We start from the raw sequence: 16,303 nt of genomic DNA on the forward strand, positions 1-16,303 counted from the left end.
AGGCCCAGTCTGCCTGTAACTCCTGTAGCGCCGCTGCACTCTGGCCCTGGTTCGAGAAGAGCCAAAGGACCTTGACGGCCGTTGTCTATCCTCAGGCAAACGGTGGACCGCGTTCTCCCCCAGGGACTTGATGATCTGGTCCAGGTCCTCTCCGAAGAGAAACTTGCCCCGGAAAGGTAGAGAGCCCAGACTTGACTTGGAGGAGGCATCCGCCGCCCAGTTACGGAGCCACAAGAGACGCCGAGCCGCTACTACCGAAATCATGGACCTCGCCAGAACCCGGAAGAGGTCGTACAAGGCATCCGCCCCGTAAGCTATGGCTGACTCCAGGCGATCCGCCTGGACGGCTTCTTCTGGTGGCAGATCTTGAGAAGTAAGAAGTTGCTGTACCCAGCAAAGACTGGCCCTTTGCGTGAGCGAGCTGCACATGACTGTTCGCATACCCAGGGCAGAGACCTCAAAAACCCGCTTGAGAAAAATTTCCAGCTTGCGGTCCTGGGTATCGCGCGATGCTGCTCCGCCCATCATGGGAATTGTCGTCCTCTTGGTGACCGCTGACACCGCCGAGTCCACCTTTGGAACCTTGATGATCTCCAGAAAATCTTCAGGAAGAGGATACAGCTTCTCCATGGCTCGACTGACCTGCAAAGATGCTTCAGGAGTATCCCACTCCCTGGTCAGGAGCTGCAAAAAGGAATCAAGGATGGGAAAGGCCCGAGACCTCGGCCGAAGGGCGGCTAGGACTGGGTCCCCCTTCCTGGAGGACATGGCGATGGCAGGGGCCACAGGTGCTGGTGGGTCCGGCGGTGGGTCAAGATCCAGCTCCAGAAGTATCTGAGGGATGAGATCATCCAACTCCTCTTGTTGGAAAATGCGGAGCGCACGCGGGTCGTCGCCCTCCGACTGAGCGTCCGGCGGCACCGCATCCGTGGGATCTGAGGGATCTCCCCCCAAGGTTGAAGCCGCCCCCGTTCCTCCCGGGGCAAGCCGCAGCCGGGTGGTCGCTGGTGGGGCCCCTGACACCGAACCCACAAGGTCAGGAGGGCCCAGCGGAGCAGTCGGAACCCGAGGAGTTTTGGCGGGAGGGGGACCCGTGGGGAGCCCACCGGGAGCCTCCAGGCCCTGCAAATATGCACTGTGCATAAGAAGAATGAATTCCGGCGAAAATCGCGGTATGCCCGGGAGGGGCCCTCCGTAACTCCCGGGTCCGTCAATCCCTCCTCCGGGGATAAATTCGGCGGAGAAATCTCTCTATCCTCCCTGTCAAGCAGTGCTGAGAGAGCGTCTCCCGCGCGCTGCAGATTCAAAATGGCCGCCATTCCCACCAAAGGTGGAGAAGTGGCCGGCCCGCGCCACCCGGGCCGCTGTGAAGAAATGAATGAGAAAGTGCTGAGGGGCTGCGAGGTGCCTTCCCCTCTGGGGAGACACCTAGCGCAGATCCCCTTTCTTGAAATCCTAGACCCCGGCTCGCCGCAGGCCGAACACCGGGACGGCCGCGGCATCGGGATCGCTGAGGGAGAAGCGAAAAGGCCGTGGGGGGGGGGGGCCCAGAGGAGGAGAGAGGTGCCGCGGGGGGGCCCAATCGGCCTGCGCTGCCCGCCTGAGACCGTCCCGAGGGGCAGGGGAATCGACCCTCCCTGCCGCAGCGGCCCCGGGGAATGTTCGTCTCGGGGCCGCGGGACGGAGGAAGCTGACCCGGAGAGGCCGGCACCACCGGCTTCCACGAGGCACCCACACGCTAATCCAACCTAGAGGCGAAGGAGATTCAAGAAGCAAAGTAACACAAACACTTTAACTTACCCCCGGCCAGGAAGTAAGAGAGACCGAGAGAGAGATGATAGAGGAGGCAGGCAGAGCTCAGAAAACAAACCACGCCTCCCCAAAAATTGTACCTTTTTTTTTCAAATTTTTAAACTTGATCCAAAATGTTCCCAAGAGAAATAGGTAAGAATAAAGAATAAAGAAGCAGAAGAACGAAATCCCTGCTACTCTGGGGAAGCAACCGGTTCCCCTTCTCGCATCTGCTGGAGTCAGAAAGATACTGAGCTCCTGCAGAGGGCGTACTGGCCTATATGGTGAGTCCCTCGAAGTCTGTTCTGACTCAATCTGCTGGACGGGGGACATAACCCACCGTCTGGACTGATCTTGGTACGTACAGGGAACGAGAGATTTCGCTATGAGCGGAATTGAAGGATACGCATATAGAAGACCTGTATTCCAGGGGCGAGCAAAGGCGTCCCTGGGGATTGTTTGTCGACATCCATGGAGGGAGCAGAACCTTTCCACTTTGTGGATCAGTTTGGAAGCAAAGAGGTCTATGGTTGGGCGACCCCAGCGTTGAAAGATTTTACTCGCTACACGTGGGTCCAGCACCATTCGTGGGGATTGAAATGTCAACTGAGATTGTCTGCTAGGATGTTTTTTATGCCCACCAGAAAAGTTGATCGGAGATGTATGGAATGCTCTAGAGCCAAGCCCAAATCTGTACTGCTTCCTGGCATAGCAGATAAAAGCCTGTGCCTCCTTGTTTGTTTATGTACCACATTACTACTGTGTTGTCTGTTTGTATCAGCACAGTCTTGTTTGAGAGGCAGTCTTTGAAGGCATAAAGGGCATATCGTATCGCTCGACGTTCCAAGAGGATTATCTGACACTGCTTTTCGAGCGTAGTCCACGTCCCTTGTGTTTGAAGGTTGTTGACGTGAGCTCCCCATCCAAGGTTGGAGGCATCTGTGGTCAGGATGACTTGCAGATTTGCCTGTTGGAATGGGAGGCCAGCTTGTAGTGCTGATTGATTTGTCCACCAGTGGAGCGATAGACGTAACTGGTCGGTGATTTGAACTGTGTACGACAATGGTTGGAGAGCTTGTAGCCATTGAGATTTCAAAGTCCATTGAGTTCTTCTCATGGCTAGCTTTGCCATAGGTGTAACATGTACTGTGGAGGCCATGTGTCCTAGGAGCACCAGAATTTGATGGGTGGATGTGAACTGGTGGTGAATTATGATGTTCGCTAAGCGTGCCAGATTGTCGGCACGGTCGCTTGGAAGAGAAGCTTTCGCCACTGTGATATCGAGGTCTGTCTCCAATGAATGTAAGGAGTTGAGACGGCTCGATATGGGATTTTGGATAATTGATGAGAAATCCCAGGGAGTGCAATAGTGTTATTGTGGTTTTCAAGGCAGAGAGAGCTCCCTGCCTGGATGGACTTCTGATCAGCCAATCGTCTAGGTATGGAAAAACATGAATGCTGTATTTTCTTAGATGTGCGGCAACCACTGCTAGGCATTTTGTGAATACCCAAGGAGCAGAGGCCAGTCCGAATGGTAGGACTCTATACTGGTAATGATTCTTTCCAACGACGAATCGTAGGTACTTGCGATGTTGTGTGGAAATTGGTATGTGTGCATAAGCGTCTTGAAAATCCAGAGAACAGAGCCAATCTTCCCGTTGAAGCAAAGGAAGGATGGTTCCCAGAGATACCATTCGAAACTTTTCTTTGTGTAGAAATTTGTTGAGATTTCGGAGGTCTAAGATAGGGTGAAGGTCGCCCGTTTTCTTTGGAATTAGGAAATATCGGGAATAGAACCCCGTGCCTTGTTGAGACCGGCGCACTGGTTCGATGGCCCTGGCAGTCAGCAAAGTAGGGAGTTCTACTTGGAGTTGAGGTGTGATGACCATGTTTGTCCAAATTGGAATGGGTGGAGAATGCAGGGGTATTATTTTGAATTTTAGGCAATATCCCCGATTTAGTATGGCTAATACCCATTGGTCTTTTGTGGCGAGACTCCATTGGTGTTTGAAATAATGACGTTGACCTCCTACTGGTAGGGAGGGTATAGGGTTGAGAAAAAGGCTTCTGTTCTCTTGATTCGGTTCAAAAACCCGCTGCTGGTCCAGTTTGGGGTGGTGGCTGGGTTTTTTGTTGTTTTGGCTGACGTGGACGTCCTCTTTGTGATGGACGGTACTGACATGCTGAAGAGGCAGGTGGGTAATACCTTCTAGGTCTATAGAAGGGTCGCCTTGTGTCCCTTCGAATTGGCCATCTTAGGGAGGATGGCTGGTCTGCTGGCAGTTTGGAGAGCTGTCGGAGTGTCTCATGATGGTCTTTCAACTGAGATACTGTAGCTTGAATCGTTTCCCCGAAAAGCTTGTCTCCAACACAAAGGAGATCTGCCAGCCTTTCCTGGACTTCCTGCCTGAGGTCCGAGGCCTTGAGCCAGGCCCATCTTCTTGCATTTATTTCTGAGGCTGATAGACGAGTTGATGTCTCGAACACGTCATAAGCTGCTCTCACCTCGTGTTTGCCAGATTCCAATCCTTTTTCAACTAGTGTAGTCAAAGCTAGTTGTTACTGCTGAGGAAGGTTATCCACAATACCCTGTACGTGCTTCCACAAGTTTCTTTGGTATTGTGTCATATAAAGCTGGTAGGCTGCAATGCGTGCTACCAGCATGGAGCCTTGATAGACTTTCTTTCCTAAGGTATCTAAGAAGCGTTGCTCTTTTCCTGGTGGAACAGATAAGTGAGGTTTTTGTTTTCAGGCTTTTTTCTGAGCCGATTCTACAACTACCGAATGATGAGGCAGTTGGGGCTTCTGGTACCCTGAAGCATGTTGCACTAAGTAAGTGGCATCTGTTCTCCGATTTACTGCTGGGACTGAGCAGGGATGTTCCCACATCCGTTGTTGTAGTTCTAAAAGGACTTCATGGATTGGGATTGCCATTATTTCTTTTGGTGCGTCCACGAATTGAAGAACTTCTAGGGCCTTATGTCTGGTATACTCCTCTGTGATCAATTCAAAAGGAATTTTATCTGCCATTTCTTTGATAAAATTTGTAAATGACAAATCTTCAGGAGGGGATTTCTTTCTCTCCTCTGGTGGAGAGGGCTCTGATTGCAATTCCTCTAACTCCGTATCCGTGTCAATATCCTTACAGGGAGTATATTGAGGATGATAAGGGGAGTCAGGGTCCTCTGGCTGTATATGATGCTTTGATTTAAATGCAGATTTTGCTGGAATGTGTTTTGGCATCATTGGTAATGAGGGCATCGATGGGGAATCGATGGGCCTCGATGGCATCGGTGGAAATCGATTCCGGGAATCACACGATGGACCTGGATATATTGGCATCGATGGATCTTTGAATGGCATTGAGGGTTTCTTCGGGACTCAATGCCGGTGAAGGCCCGATGGCCCTGGGACGGAATTGGAGTCCCTTTTGTCCTCCTCCGATGATCCGGGAATCGGGAAGGCCGGAGCCACCGGTGGGTGCATCGGCATCGATGGCGTCGATGATTGTATCAGTGGAATCGGTGCCATTGGTGTTGGAGGAAAGCCTCCTATCAAGGCATCGAGTCTATTCAGCAGAGGCTGAAATATTGATTGGTCCAATGTCGATGCCAGTGTCGGTACCGATGGTATTGTCGGAGGCTGTAAATTCCGTAAAGCCTCGACGAAGGCTTGTTGGTCTATAGTAGTCACCTCTTCCCTGGAAATGGACTGTGTCCACTGCCACTGGGGAAGGTACTGCTGGTGCTATTGGCACTTCCATGATTACTCGTGGTGGCACATCCTCTGACACCGAGCCCGGTGGAGAGCGCCACGGTTCCTCGTGTACAGCCGGTGGAGTTGGCTCCAGTACACGGACTTTCTTTGGCATCGATTCGATGGTTTTCGATGTCGACGTTGATGCCTTACCATCCAAAGGGTCAATGGATCGATGGCGATGTCGTTTCTTTTCTCGATGATCCTTCGATGCTGAAAGACGCTATCGAGGATATCGATGGTGCCGGTGACAGACAGTCATCAGTTCTTTTCTCACCTCGATGTTTAGCAAAGAGGGAGGTGTTACTCTTATGGACGATGTCGACGATGACGATGGGATTTTTTTAAACAATTCTTCCATCTTGTCCAAACGGGCAAGCCTGCCCTTTGGTGTCATCTGGGCACAGGTTGAACAAGCCTGGACATCGTGGCCTGATCCCAGGCACAGAACACAGACATAATGTGGGTCAGTAATGGACACAGTCTGGTTACAATCCGGACATTTTTTGAAGCCGGAGGCCATGATAAAAGTTGTGGCCTAATAACTGTCGATGACCGGCGGGAATCGATAGTGAGGTGACCGGAATCGACCGAAAGCTAACCAAAAAATGTACTCACCAAGTCTATGTCGAAGGGAGACCCAATTATGAAGAAATGTGACTGAAAAAAGTTTTCTTCCCTTAAGGAAAAATGAGGGAAAATTTCCCAGAGCTCCTGATCTGCTTTGCTTACAGCAAGGCAGAAAAAAAGAGACTGAAGGGAGACCCCTGTGGCTCAGAATATCATGGCACGCTGGGCATGCTCAGTAGGCTCAGAGTGCCAGCCAAAATTTTCTAGAAAGTTTTGATAGAAGTTTTCCGTACCAGGGCTCCATCTGATGATGTCACCCATATGTGAGGACTATCATCCTGCTTGTCCTGGGATAAAAAGTGTTTGTGAAGTAAAACTTCAAGTGTTTCCATGCGGAAAAGTTGTGAGAAATTCTCACAGAGCTCCTCACCACGATGCTAACTGCAGCGCGGAAAAAAGAAGACTGAGGGGAGAAACCTGTGGTCACAGGAATAATTGCACACTGAGCATGCTCAGTGCACTCAGTGTGCCAGAGTCAGTCAAAGCTTTATAGAAACTGTGACAGAAAAGTTTTCCGTGATAGGGCTCCGTCCACTGACGTCACCCATACGTGAGGACTACCATCCTGCTTGTCCTGTGAGAATGGGATTTCTTGGCAGGGTACAAAAAACACACAAAATAAACCCAAGTGAATTCAGATAAACAACTATGGATAAACCAGAACAAGTTAGGCAATATCCTTGCACAGTATCTATCATTAAATAACAGAACTGAAAAGCTAAAGCCATGGACGCCAATATTCAAAGTGCTAAATATCCCGTTATGTTCAACAGCCAGTAGACAATCGGATAATTCACTCAATCCAGCTAACGGAATAGCCGGTTAAGTTGTGGGCAGGCAGTGGGCGGATTGGGGCGGTGCTACTTAGCCAGATAAGTTATACAGCTAAAAAGCGATATTCAGCCTTAGATGGATAACATATCCAGGTAAGTCAGACCTGCTCAATAGCAGGTCTAAACTTAGACAGATATGACTGATCTGCCTAAGTAGCACTTGCTATGGGGATATTCAGCAGCATAGCTGTGCTGCTGAATATCTTATCTTAAGTTAGCTAGAGAGCCGGATAGACCAACTTAGATAACCAGCTAGGTCTGAATATCTACCCTATAATTATCAACCCCCTAAAGCCATCATCTTCACCAAAAGCCTGTTTAACCTATTTATAAATATTTGGGTGTATTCAATTGCCCTTAATTCTTTTCAAAGAGCATTCCAAGGTAGGGGCCCAGCTATTGCAAATTGTCTCGCATGAGTGTCTGCGAAATGCACTTGTCAAACCGATGGCAGATCTTAAAGCCCTTAGAAGTTTATAAATATTGTCACTAATCAGTACAGTAGGTAAGGAGTAACAAAATATAATATACAGCAAGAAAGTATCAAAACAGAATATGCATTGCAATACATTAGCAATACTTCTATCATTAGATGTCAGGGAGTTGTCAAAGATGCCTCAAACCTGAGTAGAGAAAAGCCATTTTTTAGCATGGATGTGCAGTTCAAAGCCATATAAATTTATTTATTTGATTTTTATTCTGCTTTTCAGCCACTTCAAAGCAGATTACATTCAGGTACTATAGGTATTTCCCTGTCCCTGGAGGGCTCTAAATGTTGTACCTAAGGTAATTAAGGGTGAAGTGACTTCCCAAGATCACAAGTAGCAGCAGTGGTATTTGAACTCTGGCTTCATAGCCAACTGCTCTAACCACTAGGCCACTCTTCCACTATGACTATGAGTTACTGCATCCCTTAGGACCATGAGTTTCTACTGAGAAAGTGAAATAAACCCTGTGCTAACATTTAACTCTGATTTTAGTAGGGGTTTTATTACATCAGCCCTTTGAAGTGTTAAAGTTTGTCCTAGTTAGCCTGGTTTTCAGGATTTCCACAATGAATAGGCATGAGACAGATCTGCATGCACTTCCTCCACTGCATGCAAATCTATATCATATAAATTCATTGTGGATATCCTTCAAACCAGATAAGCTAAGGGGTACTCCAAGACCTGCTTTAGAAAAACTGTTCTAGATAATCCTGACTGTTTTAATAGAATATTAATATATTATGCTATCTCTGGTATATTTCAATAAACTGAGGTAAATTTCTCTAACAGCGACTTTCTTAATAGCACATAGAACCGCAGATTTTGTTGTAAAAAAAGAACTGAATTTTGTAAGCCAGGCTTTCACACTCTTCATCTTTGATTTAACTCAGCTTCCTGTGGGCATGTTTCATGATTTCTAGGGTATGTACATTTCAACTACTGCGCCGGATTTTAAAAGCTTTACGCGCGTAGAGTGCCTTACGCGTGCCAAGCCTATTTTATAAAGGCCAGGCGACGCGCATAAAGCCCCAAAACGCGTCTGAGTCCAGAGGCTTTACTAAAGGGGCGGGGTGGGAGCAGGGCGAGAGGCCTCCGACACATCGGCCATTTGCCACTATGTTGGAGGATCGCGTGCTGGCAGGCTGTCGGTGTGCGCAACCTGAGCATGCCCTCCAGGCAGGCGCAAAAGGTGAAATAAGAAATTGGGGAAGGGGGTTAGAGTAGGACTAGGAGGGGAAAAGTTAGGGGAAGGGGTGGGAAGATTAATTAAGGGGGAAGGGAACGGGGGAAGGCAGCGCGGCTCAGGGTGCATCCCCTTGCGCGCGCCGACCCCCAATTTTCTAACATGCTCAAGCATGTTAAAATCGGGCGTACATTTGTGCGCACCTGGTAGCGCGTGCACATGTACGCCCGCGCGCAGGTCTTAAAATCTACCCCATTGTGTGTAACAAGATCTCAAACTTCATCACTTCTGGAATGCATTAGTGGTAAGTGTTAGCTGTTTCATGGAATGCATTAGTGGTAAGTGTTAGCTGTGCAATCAATTTATGAAATTTTCTATTGACTATTAATCAGAATTACCTGAGTCCATAGCAGGTGCTGAGTCCCACAAGCGAATCATTAAAACCTTCCACATAGCCATGATAATAGCAGTCATCCTGAAATACCCCAACACAAACCCCCGAAAAAAAATATTTTTAGTATTTTTCCAGAGTAATGAAACAACATACAAACAAGAGTCCTCCCAGAAAGCAAAATTGCTTACCTTGTAATAGGTGTTATCCCAGGACAGCAGGATGTAGTCCTCACATATGGGTGACGTCAGTGACGGAGCCCTAACGCGGGAAAAACTTGTCAAAACTTCTAGAAAGCTTTGACTGGCAGCCTGAGACTACTGAGCATGCCCGGCATGCCATGATATTCTCTGCCACAGGGGTCTCACTCCAGTCTCGTATGTAGCAATAAGCTTTTAGTAAAAATTAAAATAATAAAAGGCATAAGACCCAACTCCGCGGGGTGGCGGGTGGGTTTCGTGAGGACTACATCCTGCTGTCCTGGGATAACACCTATTACAAGGTAAGCAATTTTGCTTTATCCCAGGACAAGCAGGATGCTAGTCCTCACATATGGGTGATTAGCAAGCTAGAGGCTGATTCATTGTCTAGCGAAGCAACAGTGAAGTATTGTTTTTGAAATGAATCAGCCGAAGATTACGCAGGTTGGATGTAGGAGGAGTTGGGATTACACTGGAAACAAGTTCTTTAAGACAGATTGTCCATAGGCTGAATCTTGTCGTCCTTCCTTGTCTAAACAGTAATGAGCTGCAAAGGTGTGAAGTGAACTCCATGTTGCTGCTTTACATATGTCAAGGATTGGCACTGAACGATAGTGTGCTACTGAGGTTGACATTGCTCTTACTGAATGTGCCTTTACTCGCCCTTGGAGAGGAAGGCCTGCTTTTTCATAGCAAAACTGTATGCAATCTGCTAACCAGTTGGATAGAGAATGTTTACCCACTGCTTTACCCGGTTTGTTTGGGTCATAAGAGACAAACAGTTGATTGGATTTCCTGTGGATTGCAGTGCGGTGAGCATGAGGCCTTGGGAAGAATGTGGGTAAAACTATGGATTGGTTTAAGTGGAATTCCGTAACTACCTTGGGAAGGAATTTTGGATGTGTCATGTAGGAACTTTGTATAAGGTTCATATATGACAAGTGCTTGTAGCTCACTAACCCTCCTAGCTGATGTAATGGCTATGAGGAAGATAGTTTTCCATGTGAGAAATTTAAGATCACAGGAATCTATGGGTTCGAAAGGAGAACGCATGAGTCTTGTTAAGACCAAATTCAGGTCCCATTGTGTGACTGGTGGCCGAATTGGTGGCTTAAGTTGAGTTAAACCTCTCATAAATCTACTGATGAGAGGTTGTGTGGATATAGGTGCATCTGCCATCTTATTATGGTAAGCCGAGATGGCACTTAAATGCACTCTTACAGATGAAGTCTGCAGACCAGTCTGACAGGTGACATAAATAGTCTAGTAGAGAGGAGGTGGAGCAGGAAAAAGGGTCAATATTGCTTTGCCTGCACCACAAAGTAAACCTTTTCCATTTTGACGAATAATTTTTCCGAGTTGAAGGTTTACGTGAAGCTATAAGCACTTGAGATACTTTTGTTGAAAGGTTCAGTGGTTTTAAAATTAAGCTTTCAACATCCATGCTGTCAGGGAGAGGGATTGAAGGTTGGGATGGCGCAACCGACCCTGATCCTGAGTTATTAGAGTGGGAGCTACTCCCAGGCGAATTGGATCGCTGATCGAGAGGTCTAGAAGTGTGGGAAACCAGACTTGTCGAGGCCAATACGGGGCTATGAGTATCATGGAGCCTTTGTCCTGCTGTAGCTTCACTAGAGTTTTGGTTATCAGCGGTATCGGAGGATATGCGTATAGTAGGTCTGAGTTCCAAGGGCGAGCAAAGGCGTCCTTGGCTGGCTGATTCTTCTGTTTGTGTGAACAGAAAATGTCCACTTTGTGATTCTGATGTGATGCAAAGAGGTCTATTGTCAGCTGGCCCCAACGCTGAAAGATCCTGATCGCTACTGAGGGATCCAGAGACCACTCGTGTGGTTGGAATCGACGACTGAGTTGATCTGCTACTGTGTTGTGTATGCCTGGCAAATAAGTTGCCCGAAGAAACACTGAGTGTGTTAGGGCCCAGCCCCAAATCTGTGCAGCTTCTTGACAAAGGAGATACGAGCCCGTACCTCCCTGCTTGTTGATGTACCACATGGCTACTGTGTTGTCAGTTTGGATCAAAACAGTCTTGTTGGAAAGGCAGTCTTTGAAGGCATGTAGCGCATAGCGTATAGCTCGAAGCTCGAGGAAATTGATTTGAAAGGTTGCTTCGAGTTTCGTCCAAGTACCCTGGGTGCGGAGATTGTCTATGTGAGCTCCACAACCCAAGGTGGATGCATCTGTAGTTAACGTTATTTGTGGAACTTTTTGCTGGAAGGTTTGACCCTTGCACAAATTGTCCTTGTTTATCCACCAAAGCAGAGATGAGCGTAGCTTGGGTGTGCTCTGAATTAGAGCATGAAGTGGTTGAATGGCTTGGATCCATTGAGATTTTAAAGTCCATTGAGTGATTCGCATGGCTAGCCTTGCTAGAGGAGTAACATAAACTGTGGAGGCCATGTGGCCTAATAAGGTTAGAAGCTGACGAGCTGTAGCTGTGGTTCTTGAAGAAATCAAGTTCGCCAGGCAAGAAAGTGTTTCTGCGCAATCCTCGGGCAGAAATGCTTGTGCGAGGATGGTATTTAAGTCTGCTCCTATGAATTGAAGGAGCTGGGATGGAGTCAGATGGGATTTTTGATAATTGATGAGAAATCCCATGGTGTGAAGGAGAGTAATTGTGTACTTCAAAGAAGTTAGAGTTCCTTCTTGAGACTGACTTCTGATGAGCCAGTCGTCTAGATACGGAAAAACATGGACACCTTGTTTGTGCAAGTGTGCTGATATTACTGCCATGCATTTGGTGAACACTCTGGGGGCAGAGGCGAGGCCGAATGGCAGAACTCTGTACTGGAAATGCTGATGGCCTACTATGAAGCGTAGGTACTTGCGATGAGGAGGAAAAATTGGAATGTGAGCGTAAGCATCTTGAAGATCCAGAGAACAAAGCCAATCCCCTTTTTGAAGAAATGGAAGCATGGTTCCTAATGAAACCATTCTGAACTTTTCCTTCTTTAGAAATTTGTTGAGATTTCTGAGGTCTAGGATAGGCCGAAGACCTCCTGTTTTCTTTGGAATGAGGAAATACCGGGAATAGAAGCCTCTGCCCTGCTGAGTCCAGGGGACCTGCTCGATGGCTCTGGATGTCAGAAGGGTGGATAATTCTATTTGAAGTTAATGAATGTGATTTTTGTCGAGTGAGAATTGCTTGGTGGAAATTCTGTAGGGGTTGAAACGAAGTTGAGTTGGTATCCTCGACATATGATGGAGAGGACCCACTGGTCCGATGTTATTGTTGTCCAATTGATGTAGAATTTGGACAATCTGCCTCCTACCGGAATGTTTGAGTGAGGATTGATATGAAGGCCTTGTTCTCTGGGTACACTTTCAAAAACCGGTAGTAGGCCAGTTTGTGAAGGTGGTGGTGCTCTTGCCGCTCTTTGCTGCCTTTGTTGAGGTCTCTGCTTAGACCTAGGCTGTCGTGGTCTAGAGGCAGGGGGATAGTATTTTCTCTGCCTATAGAAAGGACATCTGGATTCTCTTCGTGGAGGTCGTCTCATGGTATGCGTAGCAGATTCATGGGGCAATGCGGAGAGTTGACGTAACTTTTCCGTATGATCACGGAGCTGAGAAACTGCGTCCTGCACCTTGCACCCAAACAGATTGTCACCAAGGCAGGGTAAATCTACTAGTTTGTCTTGGACTTCTGGGCGTAGATCAGAAGCCTTAAGCCAGGCCCAGCAGCTATGCCAGATGCAGCTACTCGGGAAGCTGTGTCATAACTGTCATAGGCCGCTCTCACCTCGTGCTTTCCTGCATCTAATCCCTTGCCAATTATAGCAGATGCAGCTTCCTGATACTGAGTGGGCAGTGAAGGGATAAAGTCTTCCATCTGTTTCCAGAGGTTCCTCTGGTACTGTGTCATGTACAAATGGTACGCTGAGATCTTTGAATTCAGCATTGCTCCCTGGAAGATTTTGCGGCCTAGCTGGTCTAGAAATCTGTTGTCTTTTCCAGGAAGGGCCGAAGAATGGATTCTTGTCCTTCTGGATCTTTTTTGTGCCGACTCTACCACTACAGAGTGGTGGGGTAGTTGAGTTTTCTGATAACCAGCAGTCGGCTGTACCAGATACGTTGATTCTATCCTCTTATTAACTGCAGGAATGGTACATGGGTGTTCCCAGAGCCTTTGTTGCAGTTGGAGGAGAATGTCATGAACTGGAATGGCCATAGTGTGTTTCGGCGGGTCCATGAATTGAAGGACCTCTAAGGTCTGCTGCCATACATCCTGTTCAGTCTGTCTCTGAAAAGGGATAGAATCCGCCATTTCTTGGACAAAAAGTGGAAAAGACAGATCCTCTGGTGGTGATTGTTTTGCAGCAGGGGGTGGAGATGGGTCTGACATGAAGTCCTCTGAGGAGGGATCTGAATCTGTGTCAGACAGGTGTCATATTGAGGTATCTGTTGTGGAGGTACGACCTTGGGAGGAGGAACTACTCCAGAGGGTCCTGGAATGGGTTTGTCCTGTGAAGAATCCTCCACTTGTTGTTCTTCTGGACCACATGGTAAAGAGGATATCAAATCCCGATACCTCTTAGTCAAGATGTCATGCAATTGCTTCTCTTGTGAAGATGGAAGTTTAGGTTGTTGAGGCATCGACAATTTTTGTTCAATCGATGACTTAAACCTCGATTTCTTATGCAGTGATATAGAAGGTGCCATTGTACAGAGTGACATCGACTGTGACGTCGATAGAACGGTCGATTCCTGATGAAAAATGGGAGTCGAGAAAATCGGCCTCGATGACAAAGAAAAAGTTGGCATCGATGGTATGACGGTAGGCATCGAGAACGATGGATGCAGCATCGCTGAAGTCATCGAGGGCTGCAGTGGCATCGGTATCGATGTATCCTTCGATGCCGTCGATGACACATGCTCGAAAGTCTCCGTTGAGGTAACCGGAGATATCGGCAGTAGCGGCCTCGGCACAGCCGCCGGCATCGGCGTCACCGCCGGCATCGGCAATATTGCCGGCATCGGTGTCACCGCCGGCATCGGCACTGGTGCCGGTAGTTGTTTTTGGATGGCATCCATAACTAGCTTTTGGATTAGATCAGTTAAGTCCGGCACGGCAGAGACAGGTATTGATGCCGATATCGATGACGGTGCAGTAATCGAGGTTGGCACCATATCAGCGATTTTTTTACACTTTGCCGTCGGTTCCGTCGATGACGGAACCGATGAAGATTCCGAAGGTCGACGATGTCGATGCTTGTGTTTTATTCTGGGTTCAATCACTGACCTTGTCGATATCATAGATGGGGTCGGTGAAGTGGCATCCCCGGAACCTTCGATATGTTTCTTCTTTAGGAGAAGCTTTTTAGTTCCACCCACCGGGGTGGATTTCGTCGATGGTGAGAGGACTAGCTTTTTCACGTCTAAGCTTTCGACCCTATGGGGTCATTTCTTGGCACTGAGGGCATGAAGCGATGTCATGCTTCTCCCCCAAACAGATCACGCATTCTAGATGTGGATCTGTAACCGACATGGTCCGGTTACAAGAAGGGCATTTCTTGAACCCGGCGGCCATGTTGGAATCGATGGCCGTCGATGAAAGTATTAAAAAAAAGTTTCCAGTTTGAAAAAATGGAATGTTATTCCTGTCACCGTCCGGTGGGAAATGAAAAGTGAGACCCGATGTGGGAGAAAATTTAAATTTTTGAGTCAAAAAATGTGAGGGAATCTCACAGGGCTCCGGTAACCGCGATGCTTATGGCAGGGTGGAAAAACGAAGACTGGAGTGAGACCCCTGTGGCAGAGAATATCATGGCATGCCGGGCATGCTCAGTAGCCTCAGACTGCCAGTCAAAGCTTTCTAGAAACTTTGACAGAAGTTTTTCCCGCGTTAGGGCTCCGTCACTGACGTCACCCATATGTGAGGACTAGCATCCTGCTTGTCCTGGGATAAAGTGGGACTCGACTGAAACAATCAAGGACTTCCTACATAACTAGATGTTATAACTCAAATTCAAAAGCCTGATAGACTTTCCAGAGTTCAGCAGATTTCTCTAGACAAAGTGGCAGTCTCTAGTCAATTCATTTTAGCACCACTCTTGCTTAGACCAGAAAGGAAAATCAGTTTCTTACCTGATAATTTTCGTTCCTGTAGTACCAAGGATCAGTCCAGGACACCTGGGTTGTGACTCCGCACCAGTAGATGGAGACAGAGCAAAACTTGTTGGGTTGAGTCATATATGACCCTGTGCCAGTCACAGCCCCTCAGTCATATGTAATGTCAAAGTAGAAACCCAAATAGGCAACCATAGCTAACTAGCAAAACTCGCTACTTAAACGGAAATAATCCCAAACCCCTTCTGGAACCAGACTCCCCAACCGGGAGAGCGAAACAAACAAGCGGTTAGCTTACGCAAACAACGATGAGCGGACTCTCTGTTACTTTAGCGTAGCACTGCGGGCGGGATCCTGGACTGATCCTTGGTACTACAGGAACGAAAATTATCAGGTAAGAAACTAATTTTCCTTTCCCTGTACGTACCAGGATCAGTCCAGGACACCTGGGATGTACCAGAGCCAACTTACCGAGGGTGGGAAGCAGAGAGTCCCGCTCGGAGTACCCTCTCTCCAAACCCTCCGGCCTCAGCAGCCTGAACATCCAGCCGGTAATGTCTAATGAAGGTATGCAACGACTTCCAGGTAGCCACCCTGCAAATCTCTTGAGGCGACACCTGAGAAGATTCCGCCCACGACTCGGCGTGGGACCGCGTCGAATGAGCCCTAAGCCCCACAGGCGGTGGTTTCCCCCGCACTATGTACGCGGAACCAATGGCCTCCTTGAGCCAACGGCCGATTGTCGTGCAAGACGCTGCAGAACCTTTCTTTGGGCCCGAAAATAGTACAAACAGATGATCTGACACCCGAAAAGGATTAGTGACCTCTAGATAGCGAAGAAGGGATCTCCGCACGTCCAGCTTTCGCAACTCCCTCGTTTTCGGGTCCAAAGACTCCCCGACCGCGAAAGCGGGAAGCTCAACGGATTGATTCAAATGAAAAGCCGA

At 48.0% G+C, this 16,303-nt stretch overlaps 1 protein-coding gene across 4 annotated transcripts in view; it reads right to left on the bottom strand.

The window, feature by feature from the left end:
* LOC115092724 (disintegrin and metalloproteinase domain-containing protein 20-like) overlaps positions 1-16,303 on the bottom strand; it is a 229,901-nt gene that overhangs the window by 18,832 nt on the left and 194,766 nt on the right. For all 4 annotated transcript variants that reach the window (XM_029603982.1, XM_029603983.1, XM_029603981.1 and 1 more), the window contains one exon: positions 9,080-9,156. In XM_029603982.1, coding sequence (XP_029459842.1) covers positions 9,080-9,156 — 77 coding nt within the window. The remainder of the gene's footprint in view (positions 1-9,079; positions 9,157-16,303) is intronic.

Source organism: Rhinatrema bivittatum, chromosome 5, assembly GCF_901001135.1.
Source record: "Rhinatrema bivittatum chromosome 5, aRhiBiv1.1, whole genome shotgun sequence".
Classification (NCBI taxonomy): Eukaryota; Metazoa; Chordata; class Amphibia; order Gymnophiona; family Rhinatrematidae; genus Rhinatrema; species Rhinatrema bivittatum.